The 18365-nt window shown below is 42.0% G+C and overlaps 1 protein-coding gene across 1 annotated transcript in view; it reads right to left on the reverse strand.

Annotated features, from left to right (window-relative positions):
- The window catches only part of LOC112114879 (protocadherin Fat 4), a 190395-nt gene that overhangs the window by 101086 nt on the left and 70944 nt on the right, over window positions 1-18365 (reverse strand). The window contains 1 exon segment of the mRNA XM_029913746.1: window positions 3-1138. Within this exon segment, the coding sequence (XP_029769606.1) occupies window positions 3-1138 (1136 nt within the window).

Below are 18365 nucleotides of genomic sequence, written 5' to 3' on the forward strand. Positions count from 1 at the left end.
TTAAAAGGGCGATCACAGTCCCGGGGGGAGAGTCCTCAGGGATCGAGTTGACGAGAGATGTGATTGTTAATTCTGGAGAGTTGTCATTCACATCGCTAACAACGATCACAATTCTGGATCTGTCGAAAAGACCTCCCCCGTCATGGGCTTGCACCTCGATTTCATATAACGCAGCTTCTTCAAAATCCAAGTTCCCCACGACTATTAATTCTCCCGTCCTTGAATCCAAGTGGAATATCTGTGAAGCTTCATTAGTTATCTTTCTGATTGAGTATTTTACCTCTTGGTGTATTCCTTCATCGGGATCAGTCGCTTTCACTGTCACCATCGTGGACCCCGGAGGCATATTTTCTAAAACATTAACTTTATAGACCGTCTGACTGAAAACTGGTGCATGGTCATTAGCATCGAGAACAATAACGCGGATTTGCGCAGTGCCGGACCTGACTGGATCTCCCCCGTCAGTGGCTGTGAGGATTAGATCATGAACAGCTTGTTCTTCGCGGTCCAGAGACTTTTCCATCACCAGTTCTGCATATTTAACTCCATCTGATCCGGTTTGCACGTCCAGGGAGAAATGCCTATTACTGCTGAGGTGGTAGCTCTGGAGAGAATTTATCCCTAAATCTGGGTCTTGCGCCTCCTGCAGGGGATACCGCGATCCCGGTGCCGTTATCTCGCTGATTTTTACTTCCGATTCTCCCGCCTGGAAGTTGGGAGCATTGTCATTAATATCTGTGATTTCAACTTCAACTCTATAAAGCTTCATTTTTTCTTCAACAATAATCTCAAAAGTTAACAGACACTTCTCGATCCGGCCACAGATTTGCTCTCTGTCTATTCTTTCCGTTGTGATTAAATGGCCGCTCTTAACATTTAAAGCAAAATATTGCGTCCTACCTTTTGATACAACGCGGACTCCGCGGTCTGAGAGCTCCTTTATATCCAGCCCCAGATCCTTTGCGATATTCCCCACAATGGAGCCTTTCTGCATTTCCTCGGGAATGGAGTAGCGAGTCTGCCCAGAAACTGCCTCCCAAACGGTAACCAACATAAAGCAGAACAGGGCTCGCCTTTTGCAGTGCTGGCGCCTTTGAGTTTCTGCCAATCTCATGCTGATGGGGACACGCCGCTGATTCTATGTCAAGAAACGTGTCTTGATTCTGTATTTGACCCCCTGATTCCGGTAACGTTGATAGTTAAACCAGAGTCAGTTTCAGCGAATATCTGCCTTTGCAATGTTCAGTCCAGACCCATTGAATGTGCTTCTGATTTGTCAGCGTTCAGTGCTGTGTAACTGGAGTGCTGGACTGGCTGTATCTGTCGTCGCGTTTCTCTCCCTTACTGGTGAACAGCGGCGCTCAGAGTCTCAACCAATAACTGCAGAATCTCCTTGGTGGAATTTTTGACGGTATTTTCACTGGATGGTTAACGCTGTAAATATGATGTTTTCTCATTATTATGTACGTATTCGTCTGAGGTACACACAAGGAATAATAATTTTTGTTGTACTGAATCTGACTTTATTAGTTATAAGGATTTAGTGATTGAATTTTGTTTAAATTTACTATGCTTGATTATGAACTACAGATACATAACTTTGTCCAGAGTTATGCATATTGTAAGGGTATATGGATATGTTTCTCCAATCTGTTTCGACTCTCTGCATTCGACTCTGGTGGTGCGTTGTGCAATTGCTGAATGCTAACATCTTTGTAGTAATCTTATATCTGATTTTTACATCGCTAGAAGTATTTCAATTTTTTTCTATATCTGACTTGTTCATTTTTGTCGCTCAAGCCAATATATTCAGTTACTGCACTATGAATCAAATATTAATAAACGATTCAGGAGAGCTGTCAATGAGTTGGCTATATCTATTCTGTGATATACAATAATTTGTACTCCATATATTTACCAGTCTGGCAATTTTCATATTGAGTTTTATAATATTTAAGACAATGGGAGGTTATTGCAAATGGTGCTAAAAGAATGCTACTTTAAGAAACATATATATTCCAATAATGCACACATTTCAAATAGCAAATCACATAAACACAACACACAGGTAGTAGTCATACAATGTGGTCAATTGCAGAGACAGATGGTGAGGAAAATCACGTGATTTTATCGTTGGTTATACACCTTTGAACGCTCTGCCCACTAATGCACCTCTTCCAGGATAGCGTTTAATATTATAAACCTATGAGCAGCTTAAAAATGGTATTTTAAAACTATCAAAGAGGCAAAGAAATATTTCCTTTCCCCCTCTACAGTGGTATATGTCCTTATCGTCCACAAAAATAAAATAAAAACACGGGACCTAGACCCATGGTAGTCAATAGTCAGTCATACACCAATACTACTTTGAAGAACCCATATCTTGAATTGCAAGAAATAGGAGCACTGTCTGTGCTGCAGAAAAGGAGTCATAACATTCCAGTGGTACTCAGTACTTGCTTCTAGTTTTGGAAAGAGTAGAGAAACTAGCCATTAAATATTACATATTCACATTTATATACAAAGGTTTTTTAAAAGATATTATCTAACTGTTTAAGGCATCACATGACCACTGAACATTTGGACTCATAGTAACTAAGGGAGCCTGGCTTGACAGAGGCAGGTAAAGAGAAAAAAATAGGCCCAACAACATTTTTAACAAATTTTCCCCTTATAAGATATGTGGCATGGACAGTTACAGGAAGAGGTGTTTTAATGGTTTTATCATCACTTCTTTGGAATGACACATGTAACTCTCTAATGGCCTTGCCACTGTTGTGTAAAGTGGCCATCACAAACATATGCAGATAAAACCTTCATATCACACCATAACTTCATGTTATATAGGTGATATGTAAGAGGTGAGAAACTGGTGGAATAATAATAATCTCTTTATATATTTGTAACTAACCTGGTTCCTTTTGAACTTTAAAAATATTGGTTAAAACTATAGTAAAGAACAGAATTATCAGACACACAGATGAACATGATACATTTGGGAAGAGTCAAAAGGGCTTTTGTAAGGGGAAATTATTCCTCACCAATCTATTCAAATTATTTAAAGATGTCAACAAACATGTGGACAAGCATGATTCAGCTAATACAGTCTACTTGGACTTTTAGAAAGCCTTTGACAAAGTCCCACACCAAAGACTCTTAAGCAAAGTAACCAGTCTTGGGATAAGAGGAAAGGCCCTCTCTTGGCTCAGCAACTGTTTCAAAGATAGGAAACAAACGGTAGAAATAAAGGTCAGTTTTCAGAATGTAGAAAAGTAAATAGTGGGGGGTCTCCCAAGAATCTGTACTGGGATCAGTGCTGTTCATAGGGTGACCAGATGTTCCGATTTTATAGGGACAGTCCTGATATTTAGGACTTTTTCTTATATAGGCACCTATTACCCCCCCTCCCCCACCCACGTCCTGATTTTTCACATTTGCTATCTGGTCACCCTAGCTGTTCAACCTATTCATAAATTATTTGGAAAAGGGGTAAACCATTTGCAGAGGCTATAAAATTCCTAAAGGCAGTTAAATCCAAAACTAACTATGAAGAGCTACCAATGGATCTCATAAAACTGGGTGATGGGGCAACAAAATAGCAGATGAAATTCAATGTTGATAAATGCAAAGTAATGCACATTGGAAAAAATAATCCCTACTATACATACAAAATGATGGGACCTAAATTAGCTTTTACCATTCAAGAAAGAGATCTTGGCATCGTCATGGACAGTTCTCTTAAAACTGCAGCCAATTAGTTCCTTTTAGCATCCATTTATCATTGTGCTATTTCCATTTCATACATAATCAATGTAGGCTAAATAGACTGAAATTGTAGGATTGCAGAAGTATAAGACTGCAAGTATTTAGGAATGATGACTGTGTATTAGGTAAAAACAGTGAGGAGTCTTTGTGGCACTTTAGAGACTAACAAGTTTATTTGGGCATAAGCTTTTGTGGGCTATAACCCAGTTCATCAGATGCATGGAGTGAAAAAAAGTAGGCAAGTATAAATATATAGCAGATGAAAAGATGGGAGTTGCCTTACCAAGTGGGGGGTCAGTGCTAACGAGGCCAATTTAATTAGGGTGGATGTGGCCTATTCCCAACAGTTGACAAGAAGGTATGAATATCAACACAGGGGAAATTATTTTTTGTAGTGATCCAGCCACTCCCAGTCTTTATTCAGGCCTAATTTGATGGTGTCAAGTTTGCAAATTAATTTCAGTTCTGCAGTTTCTCCTTGAAGTCTGTTTTTGAAGGGTTTTTTTTTTGAAGAATGGCCACTTTTAAGTCTGTTATTGAGTGTCCAGGGAGATTGAAGTGCTCTCCTACTGTTTTTTGACTATTACAATTCTTGATGTCCGATTTGTGTCCATTTATTCTTTTGCATAGAGACTGTCCAGTTTGGCCAATGTACATGACAGAGGGGCATTGCTGGCATATGATGGCATATATCACATTGGTAGATATGCAGGTGAACAAGCCCCTGATGGTGTGACTGATGTGGTTAGGTCCTATGATGGTGTTCCTTGAATAGATATGCAGACAGAGTTGGCAACAGGGTTTGTTGCAGGGATTGGTTCCTGGGTTAGTGTTTTTGTTGTGTGGTGTGTAGTTGCTGGTGCGTATTTGTTTCAGGTTGGGGGACTGTCTGTAAGCGAGGACTGGCCTTTCTTCCAAGGTCTGTGAGAGTGAGGGATTGTCCTTCAGGATAGGTTGTAGATCCTTGATGATGTGCTGGAGAGGTTTTAGCTGAGGGCTGTAGGTGATGGCTAGTGCATTCTGTTACTTTCTTTGTTGGGCCGGTCCTGTAGTAGGTGACTTCTGGGTACCCTTCTGGCTCTGTCAATCTGTTTCTTCACTTCCCCAGGTGGATATTGTAGTTTTAAGAACGCTTGATAGAGATCCTGTAGGTGTTTGTCTCTGTCTGAGGGATTGGCACAAATGCGGTTGTATCGTAGGGCTTGGCTGTAGACAATGGATCGTATAATGTGGTCTGGATGAAAGCTGGAGGCATGTAGATAAGTATAGCGGTCAGTAGGTTTCTGGTATAGGATGGTGTTTATGTGACCATCGCTTATTTGCACTGTAGTGTCCAGGAAGTGGATCTCTTGTGTGGACTGGTCCAGGCTGAGGTTGATGGTGGGGTGGAAATTGTTGAAATCCTGATGGAATTCCTCAAGGGCCTCCTTCCCATGGGTCCAGAAGATGAAGATGTCATCAATGTAGCGCAAGTAGAATAGGGGCACTAGGGGACGAGAGCTGAGGAAACATTGTTCTAAGCCAGCCATAAAAATGTTGGCCAACGAAAGCTTATGCCCAAATTAATTTGTTAGTCTCTAAGGTGCCACAAGGACTCCTCGTTGTTTTTGCTGATACAGACTAACACGGCTACCCTTCTGAAACCTGTGTATTAGGTATATAAGTAAAACATGGCTGGAATGCAAGGGTTAAAGGCTGAGGCCTGTAACATTTTAGTTTAGCCATACTAGGCCTTGATCTTAAGAATGCTTGACATGAGTGGGGAACATAGGAATAACCCTATGCCAGTCAGGTTAAGAGATTACTGTGAAAGATATGCTAATAGGTAATGTTACAGAAAACTAGATTTCAATAAACCACAATGAACTGTGCAAGATCACGAGACACCTGATTGTAATATTATGGAATGTCCTATCCTGACCACAGGGTACATGTTGTGCATAGATACTAATGAGAATAAGAGGAACTAAGAAACAATCTATGAAAAACTTGACACCCCAATATTCATGAGCTGTGGAAGTACAGATAAGGAAAAGAAGTATATGTATATGCATAAGGTGTTATGCACGGTCAGAAAAACAATACAAAAGAGGTTCACTGGTTGAGAAAAAGTGGGATGACCCCAAGGGATGACCCCCACGGGAGAGCCCAAGCACGAACCATATGTCTGTCAATGGTTGTCTGTTGAGAGATCAATCAGACCCTAGAATATCTTTGAGGATGTGAGTATGACTACAGTCTTAGTCACTGCATGTTTTTTGTATGATTTATATATACATACATCATTGTAACTTTACTTATTGCTTTAATAAAACTTGTAGTACAGATAAGACTTTTTACTTGTGGTCATGTCTGTGGTCACTATCCTTGAACTTTGTGTGTTCCTAGAGTTTCTAAATTTGAGAAAAACACAAGAGGAGATTTTCAGTCTTTTGAACTTGAAAATGTAGCAACAGGAGCTGAACTCATGGTAGTTTAATACAAATTACTAAATTTAATTTAAAGAAATAAAAAGTCTACAAAACATCTGCTCAATGTGCAATGTGCAAAAAAGCTAACACAATGTTAGGAACCATTAGAAATGGGATAGATAATGAGGCAGAAAATATCATAATGCCACAATATAAATCCATGGTACACCCAAGCCTGAAATACTGCATGCAGTTCTGGTTGCCCAATCTCAAAAAAGATATATTAGAATTAGAAAAAGTACAGAGTAGGGTAACAAAAATTATTAGGGGTATGGAATAGCTTCTGTACCAGGAGATATAAAGGAGTTTAGAAAAGAGACAACTGGGGCGGGGGAGGATAGAGGTATGATAGAGGTCTATAAAATCATGAATGGTGTGGAGAAAGTGAATAAAGAAGTGTTATTTACCCCTTCACATAACACAGTAACCAGGGGTCACACAATGAAATTAATAGGCAGCAGCTTTAAAACAAACTTAAGGAAGTACTTCTTCACAAAATGCAGTCAATCTGTAAAACTCACTGTCAGGGGGTGCTGTATAAAGCCAAAAGTATAACTGGGTTCAAAAGAGAATTAGATACGGTCAAGGAGGAAAAGTCCATCAGCCACGATTAGCCAAAATGATCAGGGATGCAACTCATGCTTTGGGTGTCCCTGAACCTCTGCGTGCCAGAAGCTGGGACTGGATGACAGGGTATGGATAACTTGATAATTTCCCTGTTCTGTTCATTCCCTCTGAAGCATCTGGCAGCAGCCACTGTCAGAAGAAAGGATATTGGGCTATATGGACTATTGGTCTGATCCAGTATGGCCATTCTTCTTATTATTATTATAAGCTAGGAAGATTTCTGCTAAAGAAGCAATTCAATCATCTTGCTTTTTAATCTTTATCTTCAATAAATTTGCATTAAGACTTTTCTCTATCATTACAAAAAGTATATCTTATTGGAGGAAAATAAATACTTCTGGATAATACAGTTATTCCAAGCAACTTCTTTGAAATGAAAGATAGGATGTTCTTCCATTACAAGAGGAGTTGATTTGTAGACAAAGCACTGGACTCAGACTTGGGAGGTTTGAGTTCTATTTCTTCTCTGTCAAAGATTTCCACTCTGATTTGTGGCAAGTCATTCCCCTTGTATTCAACTCCTCACCAGTAAAATGGATAATAACGCTACTCTAAATTGCTGGGGTGTATTGTGGACAACATCACTAGAAGAAAAGATATTTTAGACTTGATTCTGACCAACAGAGAGGAATTGGTAGCAAATTTGAAGGTGGAAAACAATGTGGGTCAGAGTTATCATGAAATGATATATTTCATGATTCTAGGGAAAGGAAGGAGCGAGAGCAGGAGAATAAGGACAAAGGACTTCAAGAAAGCAAACTTTAACAAACTCAGAGAACTCATAAGTAAGGAGAAGAAAATCTAACGGAGAAAGGAGTTCAGGAGAGCTGGCAGTTTCTCAAGGAGACAATATTAAAAGCACAACTGCAAACTATCTTGATGCAAAGGAAATATAAGAATAAGGCACAAAATGAGTTACTCCAAGAAAGAGACTTCAAAGTCAATAAAAAGAGGGTCTTTTAATACATTAGTAGCAAGAGAAATACAAAGGAAAGTGAAGATCTTCTACTTAACAGGGAAGGAGGCCTAAAAACTGTTGACATCAAGATGGCTTAGGTATTTAATACCTATTTTGCTTCAGTCTTCACTAAAAAGATTAATGGTGACTGTGATGTTGCACTCCATATGATTTTATGAAAATATGCTAATTAGTGTGAATATAATGTAACTAGAATATGCTTCATGCAAAAGGTCTCTTGTAAGGTATCATTACAACATACTGAATATGGTCATCCTATTTGTATAAATGTATAATTCTTGTATCTGAAACTATAAAGCTGAAATATAACTCTGAGGTCTATTGTAATTATGCAAAGTGTGGGCCATTAATGGTGGTTTGGAATCTTAATGGCGCCCATCAACTAGGACAATTAGTTGTAAATGGCTCTGTTTACTTGCAAGCCTTCCTGTGAGTCAGGCCAGGAAGAATGAAGGCTTGGGGTCTCACAGGACGTGTGACCATGTCACCTGGTACTGGAATCCATCTTAAACCTGGTGTTTTTCAATTTAGAAGGAGGGAGGGGGGGACCCAGAGAGACAAAAGATTCCCCCCTTGTGCCAAAGCTATTTAAGGGGGTGGAACAGAACAAAGGGGGTTCCAGTCATGAGAAATCCCCTAGTTACCACCTGAGCTGGAGCTAACAAGAACTGTACCAGGGAAAGGATTGGGCCCAGACTAGGAAGGAGTCCAGTCTGTGAAAGAAGCTTATTGGAACATCTCTGGGGGTGAGATTTCATCTGTAATCAGTTTCTTAATGTATTAGGCTTAGACTTGCATGTTTTGCTTTATTTTGCTTGGTAACTTACTTTGCATTAAGACTATGTTACTATTTGGAACCACCAAATGCTACTTTTTATACTTAATAAAATCACTTTTGCTAATTATTTAACCCAGAGTAAGTAATTAATACCTGGGGGAGCAAACAGCTGTGCATATCTTTCTATCAGTTTTATAGAAGGTGGACAATTTATGAGTTTACCCTGTATAAGCTTTATACAGAGTAAAACAGATTTATTTGGGGTTTGGATCCCATTGGGAGCTGGGTGTCTGGGTGCTTGAGACAGAAACACTTTCTTAAGCTGTTTTCAGTTAAGTCTGCAGCTTTGGGGTGAGTGGTTCAGACCCTGGGTCTGTGTTGGAGCAGACTGGTGTGTCTGGCTCGACAAGACAAGGTTCTGGAGTCCCAAGCTGGCAGGGAAAACAGGCTCAGAGGTAGTCTCATCACACCAGGTGACAGTCCCAAGGGGGTCTCTGTGATCGAATCCGTTACAGTGACCAGATAATTAATACAATGAATATTAACAAGAGAGAAGATATGATGCTGATAGACCAGGTGCCAGCTCATGCTAAGGTCCCCAGGTCTCAATTAAACACTGAACAATACATACCTAAAATCAATCTGGGTCACCTATGTGTTAGTATTGTTAAAACAGATATTAGAATTATAAGAACATCTTCAGACTTTATGGAATGCTTTTGAGTTATTGCATGCATTAATCTAATTTATAACATCTGTAACACATATTGTAAGGTAATCTTTGAGCAGCTGTAGTGTGAGTCTCTGTGACTGTGTAAATCACCACACAGGAGAGAGACATCATCTAGTCTGAAGGGCTGATATTCAAAAGAAGGTGTTATGCCCTTCCCAGAAGGAAAGATCCATCAGTACCAGATAGACTATTGTGGATCCTTGCAGCTGGAATTTCCCTATATTTCATCAACAAGAGGACAAAAGACTTTTGTTGTTCTGGCCTTCTTCCTATGAAGATGAGTCATGTAAGCAGACCCCTCTATCACATACTGGCAGCGGCGGCTCCAGGCACCAGCGCTCCAAGCGTGTGCCTGGGGCGGCAAGCCACAGGGGGTGCCCTGCCGGTCCCTGCGAGGGCGGCAGTCAGACAGCCTTCAGCGGCATGCCTGCAGGAGATCCACCGGTCCCGCGGATTCGGCGGCAATTCAGCGGCAGGTATGCCGAAGCCGCGGGATCGGCAGACCTCCCACAGGCATGCCACCAAATCCGCGAGACCGGGGACCTCCCGCAGGCATGCCACCAAAGGCAGCCTGCCTGCCGTGCTTGGGGCGGCAAAAAAGCTAGAGCCGCCCCTGCATACTGGGGCACAATCCAGACTGGGTGGGGGGCTGTGTCAGCCCTTCCCTGCAACTGTGGGTGCCTTACAGTGCCTTGCCATAGTAGCTCCCACCTGGGCCACTCACAAACAGCTTTCAAGCCACACCCTGAAGGTCTCTGTGTAACTGCACCCTGCCAGGTACAACCTGGCTCTCACCAGCCTTGGCTATACTGTCCTGGCTCTCACCACCCTTGGCTATACTGTTCCAGATCTTCATGTCTTATGCTGCCTAGCCCTTTCATAGAAACATAGAATCACAGAATATCAGGATGGAAGGGACTTCAGGAGGTCATCTATTCCAACCCCCCGCTCAAAGCAGGACCAATCCCCAACTAAATCATCCCAGCCAGGGCTTTGTCAAGCCTGACCTTAAAAACCTCTAAGGAAGGAGATTCCACCACCTCCCTAGGTAACGCATTCCAGTGTTTCACCACCCTCCCAGTGAAGAAGTTTTTCCTAATATCCAACCTAACCCCCCCGCACACACACACACACACACACACACTGCAACTTGAGACCATTACTCCTTGTTCTGTCATCTGGTACCAGTGAGAACAGTCTAGATCAGTGGTCCCCAACCTTTTTGTGGCCAGTAGCACATTCATGTTTTCAGAAGAGTGTGGCGGGCACCAACAATTTTTCAAGGCTTATTTTGTATTTGTACATTAAATAATACGAAAAACTTCATATTTAATATTACATAATATATGAATCCATAAGATAAAAAAGGTAATTTTTCATGTAAAAGGTATTAATTAAATTATTCAGCAATTACTCTTTCACCTTACCATGTGAATTTGCTCTTTTTTATCTACCTGTAAGAAAAATTAAGGAGTTTTTACAAAATAAATATCATAAACATTCGGTCCATTCTGCAGAGGCGGAGCGTTGTTTGTTTGTTTGTTTGTTTTTTTGGCGGCAGTTCTGGGCAGTGTAGAGAGAAGCCTGAGAGAAGCCGCGAGGACAGAGAACACCGGGGCCCGCAGCCTGCAGCCCTGGAGTACTCTGTCCCCAGCAGGTGCGGGGCCCTTGCTTCTCTCCCCTGCTGGGCACTAGGCGGGCCCCGCGCCTGCCGGGGACAGAGAACACCAGCGCCCGCAGCCTGCAGCCCCAGAGTTCTCTGTCCCCGGCAGGCACGGGGCCGTGGCTGCCGGGGACAGAGAGCACCGACACCCGCAGCCTGCAGCCCCGGAGAAGCCGGAGAGAAGCCGCAGCCCCGTGCCTGCCAGGGACAGAGAACACCAGCGCCCGCAGCCTGCAGCCCCCGAGTTCTCTGTCCCTGGCAGGCGCGGGGCCGCGGCTTCTCTCCCCGCTGGGCACTAAGCGGGCGCACATAAATGCCCTGGCAGGCGCCATGGCATCTGCAGGCACCGTGTTGGGGACCACTGGTCTAGATCCATCCTCTTTGGAACCCCCTTTCAGGTAGTTGAAAGCAGCTATCAAATCCCCCCTCATTCTTCTCTTCTGCAGACTAAACAATCCCAGTTCCCTCAGCCTCTCCTCATAAGTCATGTGCTCCAGCCCCCAATCATTTTTGTTGCCCTCCGCTGGACTCTTTCCAATTTTTCCACATCCTTCTTGTAGTGTGGGGCCCAAAACTGGACACGGTACTCCAGATGAGGCCTCACCAATGTCGAATAGAGGGGAATGATCATGTTTCTCGATCTGCTGGCAATGCTCCTACTTATAAAGCCCCAAAAGCCGTTAGCCTTCTTGGCAACAAGGGCACATTGTTGACTCATATCCAACTACTCGTCCACTGTAATCCCTAGGTCCTTTTCTGCAGAACTGCTGCCTAGCCACTCGGTCCCTAGTCTGTAGCAGTGCATGGGATTCTTCCATCCTAAGTGCAGGACTCTGCATTGTCCTTGTTGAACCTCATCAGATTTCTTTTGGCCCAATCCTCCAATTTGTCTAGGTCACTCTGGATTCTATCCCTACCCTCCAGCATATCTACCTCTCCCCCCAGATAAGTGTAATCTGTGAACTTGCTGAGAGTGCAAACCATCCCATCATCCAGATCATTAATAAAGATGTTGATCAAAACTGGCCCCAGGACCGACACCTGGGGCACTCCGCTTGATACCAGCTGCCAACTAGACATGGAGCCATTGAGCACTACCCATTGAGCCCGACGATCTAGACAGCTTTCTATGCACCTTACAGTCCATTCATCCAGCCCCATACTTCTTTAACTTGTCAGCAAGAATACTGTGGGAGACAGTATCAAAAGCTGTGCTAAAGTCAAGGAATAACACGTCCACTGCTTTCCCCTCATCCACAGAGCCAGTTATGGCTCATCATAGAAGGCAATTAGGTTAGTCAGGCATGACTTGCCCTTGGTAAATCCATGCTGACTGTTCCTGATCACCTTCCTCTTCTCTAAGTGCTTCAGAATGGATTCCTTGAGGACCTGCTCCATGATTTTTCCAGGGACAGGTGAGGCTGACTGACCTGTAGTTTCCCGGATCCTCCTTCTTCCCTTTTTTAAAGATGGGCACTACATTAGCATTTTTCCAGTCATCCAGGACCTTCCCCGATTGCCACGAGTTTTCAAAGAGTTTTCAGAGCCAATGGCTCTGCAATCACATCTGCCAACTCCTTTAGCACCCTCGGATGCAGCGCATCCAGCCCCATGGACTTGTGCTCACCCAGCTTTTCTAAATAGTCCTGAACCACTTCTTTCTCCACAGAGGACTAGTCACCTGCTCCCCATACTGTGCTGCCCAGGTCAGCAGTCTGGGTGCTGACCTTGTTCATGAAGACAGAGGCAAAAAAAGCATTGAGTACATTAGCTTTTTCCACATCCTCTGTCACTAGGTTGTCACCCCCATTCAATAAGGGGCCCACACTTTCCCTGACCTTCTTCTTGTTGCTAACATACCTGTATAAACCCTTTTTGTTACTCTTAACATCTCTTGCTAGCTGCAACTCCAAGTGTGATTTCCCCTTCCTGATTTCACTCCTGCATGCCTGAGCAATATTTTTATACTCCTCCCTGGTCATTTGTCCAATCTTCCACTTCTTGTAAGCTTCTTTTTTGTGTTTAAGATCAGCAAGGATTTCATTGTTAAGCCAAGCTGGTCACCTGCCATATTTACTATTCTTTCTACACATTGGGATGGTTTGTTCCTGCAACCTCAATAAGGATTCTTTAAAATACAGCCAGCTCTCCTGGACTCCTTTCCCCCTCATGTTATTCTCCCAGGGGATCCTGCCCATCAGTTCCCTGAGGGAGACAAAGTCTGCTTTTCTGAAGTCCAGGGTCCGTATTCTGCTGCTCTCCTTTCTTCCTTGTGTCAGGATCCTAAACTTGACCATCTCATGGTCACTGCCTCCCAGGTTCCCATCCACTTTTGCTTCCCCTACTAATTCTTCCCTGTTTGTGAGCAGCAGGTCAAGAAGAGCTCTGCCCCTAGTTGGTTCCTCCAGCACTTGCACCAGGAAATTGTCCCCTACACTTTCCAAAAACTTCCTGGATTGTCTGTGCACTACTGTATTGCTCTCCCAGAAGATATCGGGGTGATTGAAGTCCCCCATGAGAACCAGGGCCTGTAATCTAGTAACTTCTGTTAGTTGCCTGAAGAAAGCCTCATCCACCTCATCCCCCTGGTCTGGTGGTCTATAGCAGACTCCCACCAGTACAAACATATTAAGTCCATAATTCCTTTAAGGAAATAGTATGCAATTTTATTATCTTAAAGGGAGTTACCCAGAGACTTCTATTTCAACACATTAGATTAGATAAAACAGTAAAACAAATATATTAACTACAAAAAGATAGATTTTAAGTGAGAACAAGTATTGCAGCATAAAAGTCAGAAATGGTTACAAGAAAAACAGAGATAAAATGCTTACTAGTATCTATTTAAGAAACTATCTTAGTTGCAAAGCACACTTTTTCACCACATGCTCCAGCAGATTATTGACCAAGGTCAGGACCCCTCCCCCAGAGTCCAATGGCTGTTTCCTTTTGTCTTCTCAGGTGCTGAAAATGATGTGGGCAGCAAGAGAAAGAGGGATCCCTTGGGGTGTCTGTCCCTTCTTTTTATAGTTTCAGTCCCCCCCCTTGAAAAATATTTCCAGCTGAGATCCAGGAGACAAAGAGTCCATATGGAAGGATATTCCATGGTGTTTTTTTTACCTGTTTGAACTTCCTTTGTTTTCCCTCACTGCTCGATGACTCTGTTTACTGCTTAAATGCAAATTAAGGCAAGCACACATTCCTTCTTTTGTTTAGGACAGACCTGATTTCTGCTTGGGCAGGGCTGTAGAACATATGTTCATAACATCATACAGGGGAATTTTATAACTTCACATACAATGTTGCCACACATATTTTACCAGTATATTACTGACCAGCAAATTTTGAGTTTTCATATGAAACCTTACAAGGCTTATGTTGTACAGAGATTATTAGAATAATGTGTAGAGTGTGAATATAGGGGTGTATTCCATCTCACCCTCCCACCAGCGGTTCTTGCAGCTGAGAGTACATGCCAGGAGAGGGATAAAAGGAACTTTATCTCTATGCTGCTTGAACTCTGGGTGCAAAGTGTTTCTAGGCATAAGCAAGAGATCCCCAGCTGCTATGCTTGGGTTACCCTCAAGAACATATACTGCTTGCTTATTATGGAAGCTTCCATTAGTTTTTAAAAATAAAGATTGTATCTCATTTGTGTTTCTATGATTACCTGCTTTAACCTTTTAAATAAATCTTGGATTTTCTTTTCTTATTTAATAAATCTTTATATAGTTTATTATAGAATTGGATAGAAGCCAATTGTCTTTGGTGTGATATCTACAGTGCAATTGACCTGGGGTAAACGACTGGTCCTTTGGGACAGGGAGTAACCTGAATATTGCTGTAATTCTTGATGTCAGGGACTATCTATCAAAAAGGTAAGCTCATGTTGGTGGTGAGACAGACTAGTACGTAAGGGGACTATCTGTGACTCCATGTTAAAGCTGTCATAGTGCCTGAGGTGTTTACACTTGATATTTGTTTAGTGAAATCTAAGTATAGAACTCACAGCCAATTTGGGGTTTGTGCTCTGGTTCCTAATAGTCTGGCCTGAGTTTGGTACTTACTCTCTTGAGTCACTGCAGGCAGTGATACAGAAGGAACACAAGCCAAAATAGGGAAAGAACAGGTGAAAGAATGTTTAAATAAGTTGGTAGGGCCTGACAAAATTCATCCTACAGTACTTAAGAAACTAGGTGAAGCAATCTCAGAACTGTTAGCAATTTTCCTTGTGAACTCCTAGGGGACAGATGACGTCCCAGAGGACTAGAAAAGGGCAAACATAGTACCTGTTTTTTAAAAGAGGAACAAGAATAACCTGCGGAATTATAAACCTGTCAGCCTAATTTCAATACCAGGATAGATACTGAAACTAATTATTAAACAATCAGTTTGTAAGGTTCTAGAGGACAACAGGATTATAAAGAATAGCCAGCATGGATTTGTCAAGAACAAAACATGCTAACCAACCTATTTACCTTCTTTGACAGGGTTACTGGCCTTGGGGAATGGGCGGAAGTGGTAGATGTGATATATATTGATTTTAGTAAAGTTTTTGACACAGTCCCACATTACATTCTCATAAGCACAATAGGGAAATGCCGTCTAGATGAAATTTGTATAAAATGGATTCACAACTGGTTGAAAGACCTTACTCAAAGAGTAGTTATTAATGGTTCATTCACAAACTGTGAGGATGTATTTATTGGGGTCCTGCAGTGGTCAGCCCTGGGTTCAATATTATTCAATATTTTCATTAATGACTTTGATAATGGAGTGGAGAGTACACTTATAAAATTTGCAGATGACACCAAGATGGGAGGGCTTGCAAGCTCTTTGGAATACAGGATTATAATTCAAAATGACCTCTACAAACTGGAGAATTGGTCTGAATTCAACAAGATGAAATTCAATAAAGACAAGTGTAAAGTACTTAGGAAGGAAAACATCAAACACACAGCTACAAAATGGGGAATAATAACTGGCTAGATGGTAGTACTGCTGAAAAGGATCATGGGGTTATAGCAGATCACAAATTGAATATGAGTCAACAATGTGATGCAGTTATGAAAAAGGCTAATAACATTCTGGTGTGTATTAACAGGACTGTAATATGTAAGACATGGGAGACAATTGTCCCTCTGTATTCAGCACTGTTGAGGTTTCAGCTGCAGTACTGTGTCCAATTCTGGACACCACACTTTAGGAAAAATGTGGACAAACTGGAGAGAGTCCAGAGGAGAGCAACAAAAATGATCAAATGTTTAGAAAACCTGACCTATGCAGAAAGGTTAAACAAACTGGGCATATTTAGTCTTGTGAAAATAAGACTGAAAGGGGACCTGATAACAGTCTTCAAATATGTTAAGGGCTGTTATAAAGACAATGGTGATTAGTTGTTCTCCGTGTCCACTGAAGGCAGGACAAGAAGTACAGTAATTGGCTTAATCTGCAGCAAGGGAGATTTAGGTTAGACTAGGAGAACCTTTCTAACTATAAGGGCAGCAAAACACTTGACTAGGCTTCCAAGGGAGATTGTGGAATCCCCATCATTGGAGGTTTTTAAGAACAGGTTGGACAAACACCTGTTGTGATGCTGGCAAACTAGGTGCCAACTTATGCCAAGATCCCCATGTCTCATTTGAATATTGACAAACAGGTAGCTGGAATCAGTATAGCTCACCTGAGTGTTAGTATTATTAAAACAGGAATCAGAATGATAAAAATGTGATTAGTGTTTAGAATGTATCGAATGCTTGTAAGTTTCTGCATGGATTAATCTCACTTACAAAATCTGTATCCCACATTGCAAGGTAAAATTTAAGCATTTATATTATAAGCCTCTGTAAGTCACCAGACAGGAGAGAAACATTAACTCCTGTTAAATACTAGTCTCCAACAAAAGATGTTACGTCCTGCCTGGCAAAGAAGGCCCATCAACACCAGAACAACTATTGTGGAACATCAGAGGACAAAAGATTCTGTTTATTACTCTTCCCCCATCCCCCATGAATAGGAAACCTTCAAATGAATTCCTTCCAACAGCTGAGTTTGCAACTTAAAGCAGAAGGGAGGAAGGAATCAGAAGCCCTAACAAGGAGGAACTGTATATTTATGCTACTTAAACTCTAAGGGGCAAGGATTACTAAACATAAGCAAAAGTTCCCAAGTGCTTAGCCAGTGTTAGCCCCAAGGAACACATAGAACTGGCTTATTAGAGAAGTTTCTACTACCTTTTGAAACTTAAGACTGTAACTCATTTGAGTGTGTATATTTAGCTGTTTTCATCTTTTCCTAGTTAATAAATGCTTAGATACTTTATTATAGATTTGGCTACTAGCCTTGTCTTTGATGTGAGACCTAAAGTGCAATGGACCTGGGGTAAGTGACTGATCCTTTGGGACTGAGAGTAACCTGAATATTGGTGTGATCGTTGGTGGACGGGACCATCTATCACAATGGCAAGCTTACCTTGGTGGTGAGACAGATTGGAGTATCCAAGGGGACTGCCTGTGACGCCATGTTAATGCTGTTAAAGTGTTCAAACTTGATAATTGGTTGGTGAAAACTATATATAGAATTCACAGCCAAAGGGGGGGGGGAGGGAGAGAGGGGATTGTGCCCTGTTTCCTAACAGTATGTCCAGGCTCTTGATTCATTGCAGAACAGCTTGACACCTGTCACGGATGGTATAGGTTTCCTTGGTCCTGACACGGTAGAGAGGGCTGGGAGGTCCTTGCCAGTCTTACATTTTTATATTTTCATTATTCTATGATTAATTCATGTTTCAGAGATTCCAGTGATGTGTACCACATAATAGCCAAAACAATTACTCACGTTCAGTTTCACAATGACCTCCTACACTCCTTGAAGAGGTAAACATATAATTTAAAAATCTGCAAACAAAGATGAATATGAAACTGGAAGCTTACCTCCCCAGCAGTCTCCTTCTCAGCATGTAAGATGCTACTTCCATTGCCCAGAAATAGCATCCCAGAGCTGTCACTGCTCAGAATATTCTCTGCTATCTGGACATTAGGATTCTTCTTGCAATCCGAGGATAAACACAGCTGATATGAATAAGGTAAAGTTCCATCATCATAGTTCAGTGCGAACCTATGGCTAGCCTCTGAATAAGAGTCAGGACCAAAACACTGAAGTAATTTAGGTTTCCTTGAACTTCGCAATTTCACCACAATGGCCAGTGTAACGGTCAGGAGGAAGAAAAATGAGATCAAGGCTAAAGCCAGCACCAAGTAAAACTGCAAATCAGACTGAGGTGCCGAGTCACCCGATTGGTCACTCATTTCCGGAAGAGCCTCTTGGAAGTTCTCAGCAAACACCAGGTT

The sequence above is a fragment of the Terrapene carolina genome, unplaced genomic scaffold (genome assembly GCF_002925995.2).
Source record: "Terrapene carolina triunguis isolate 2854851 unplaced genomic scaffold, T_m_triunguis-2.0 Scaffold838, whole genome shotgun sequence".
NCBI lineage: Eukaryota > Metazoa > Chordata > Testudines > Emydidae > Terrapene > Terrapene triunguis.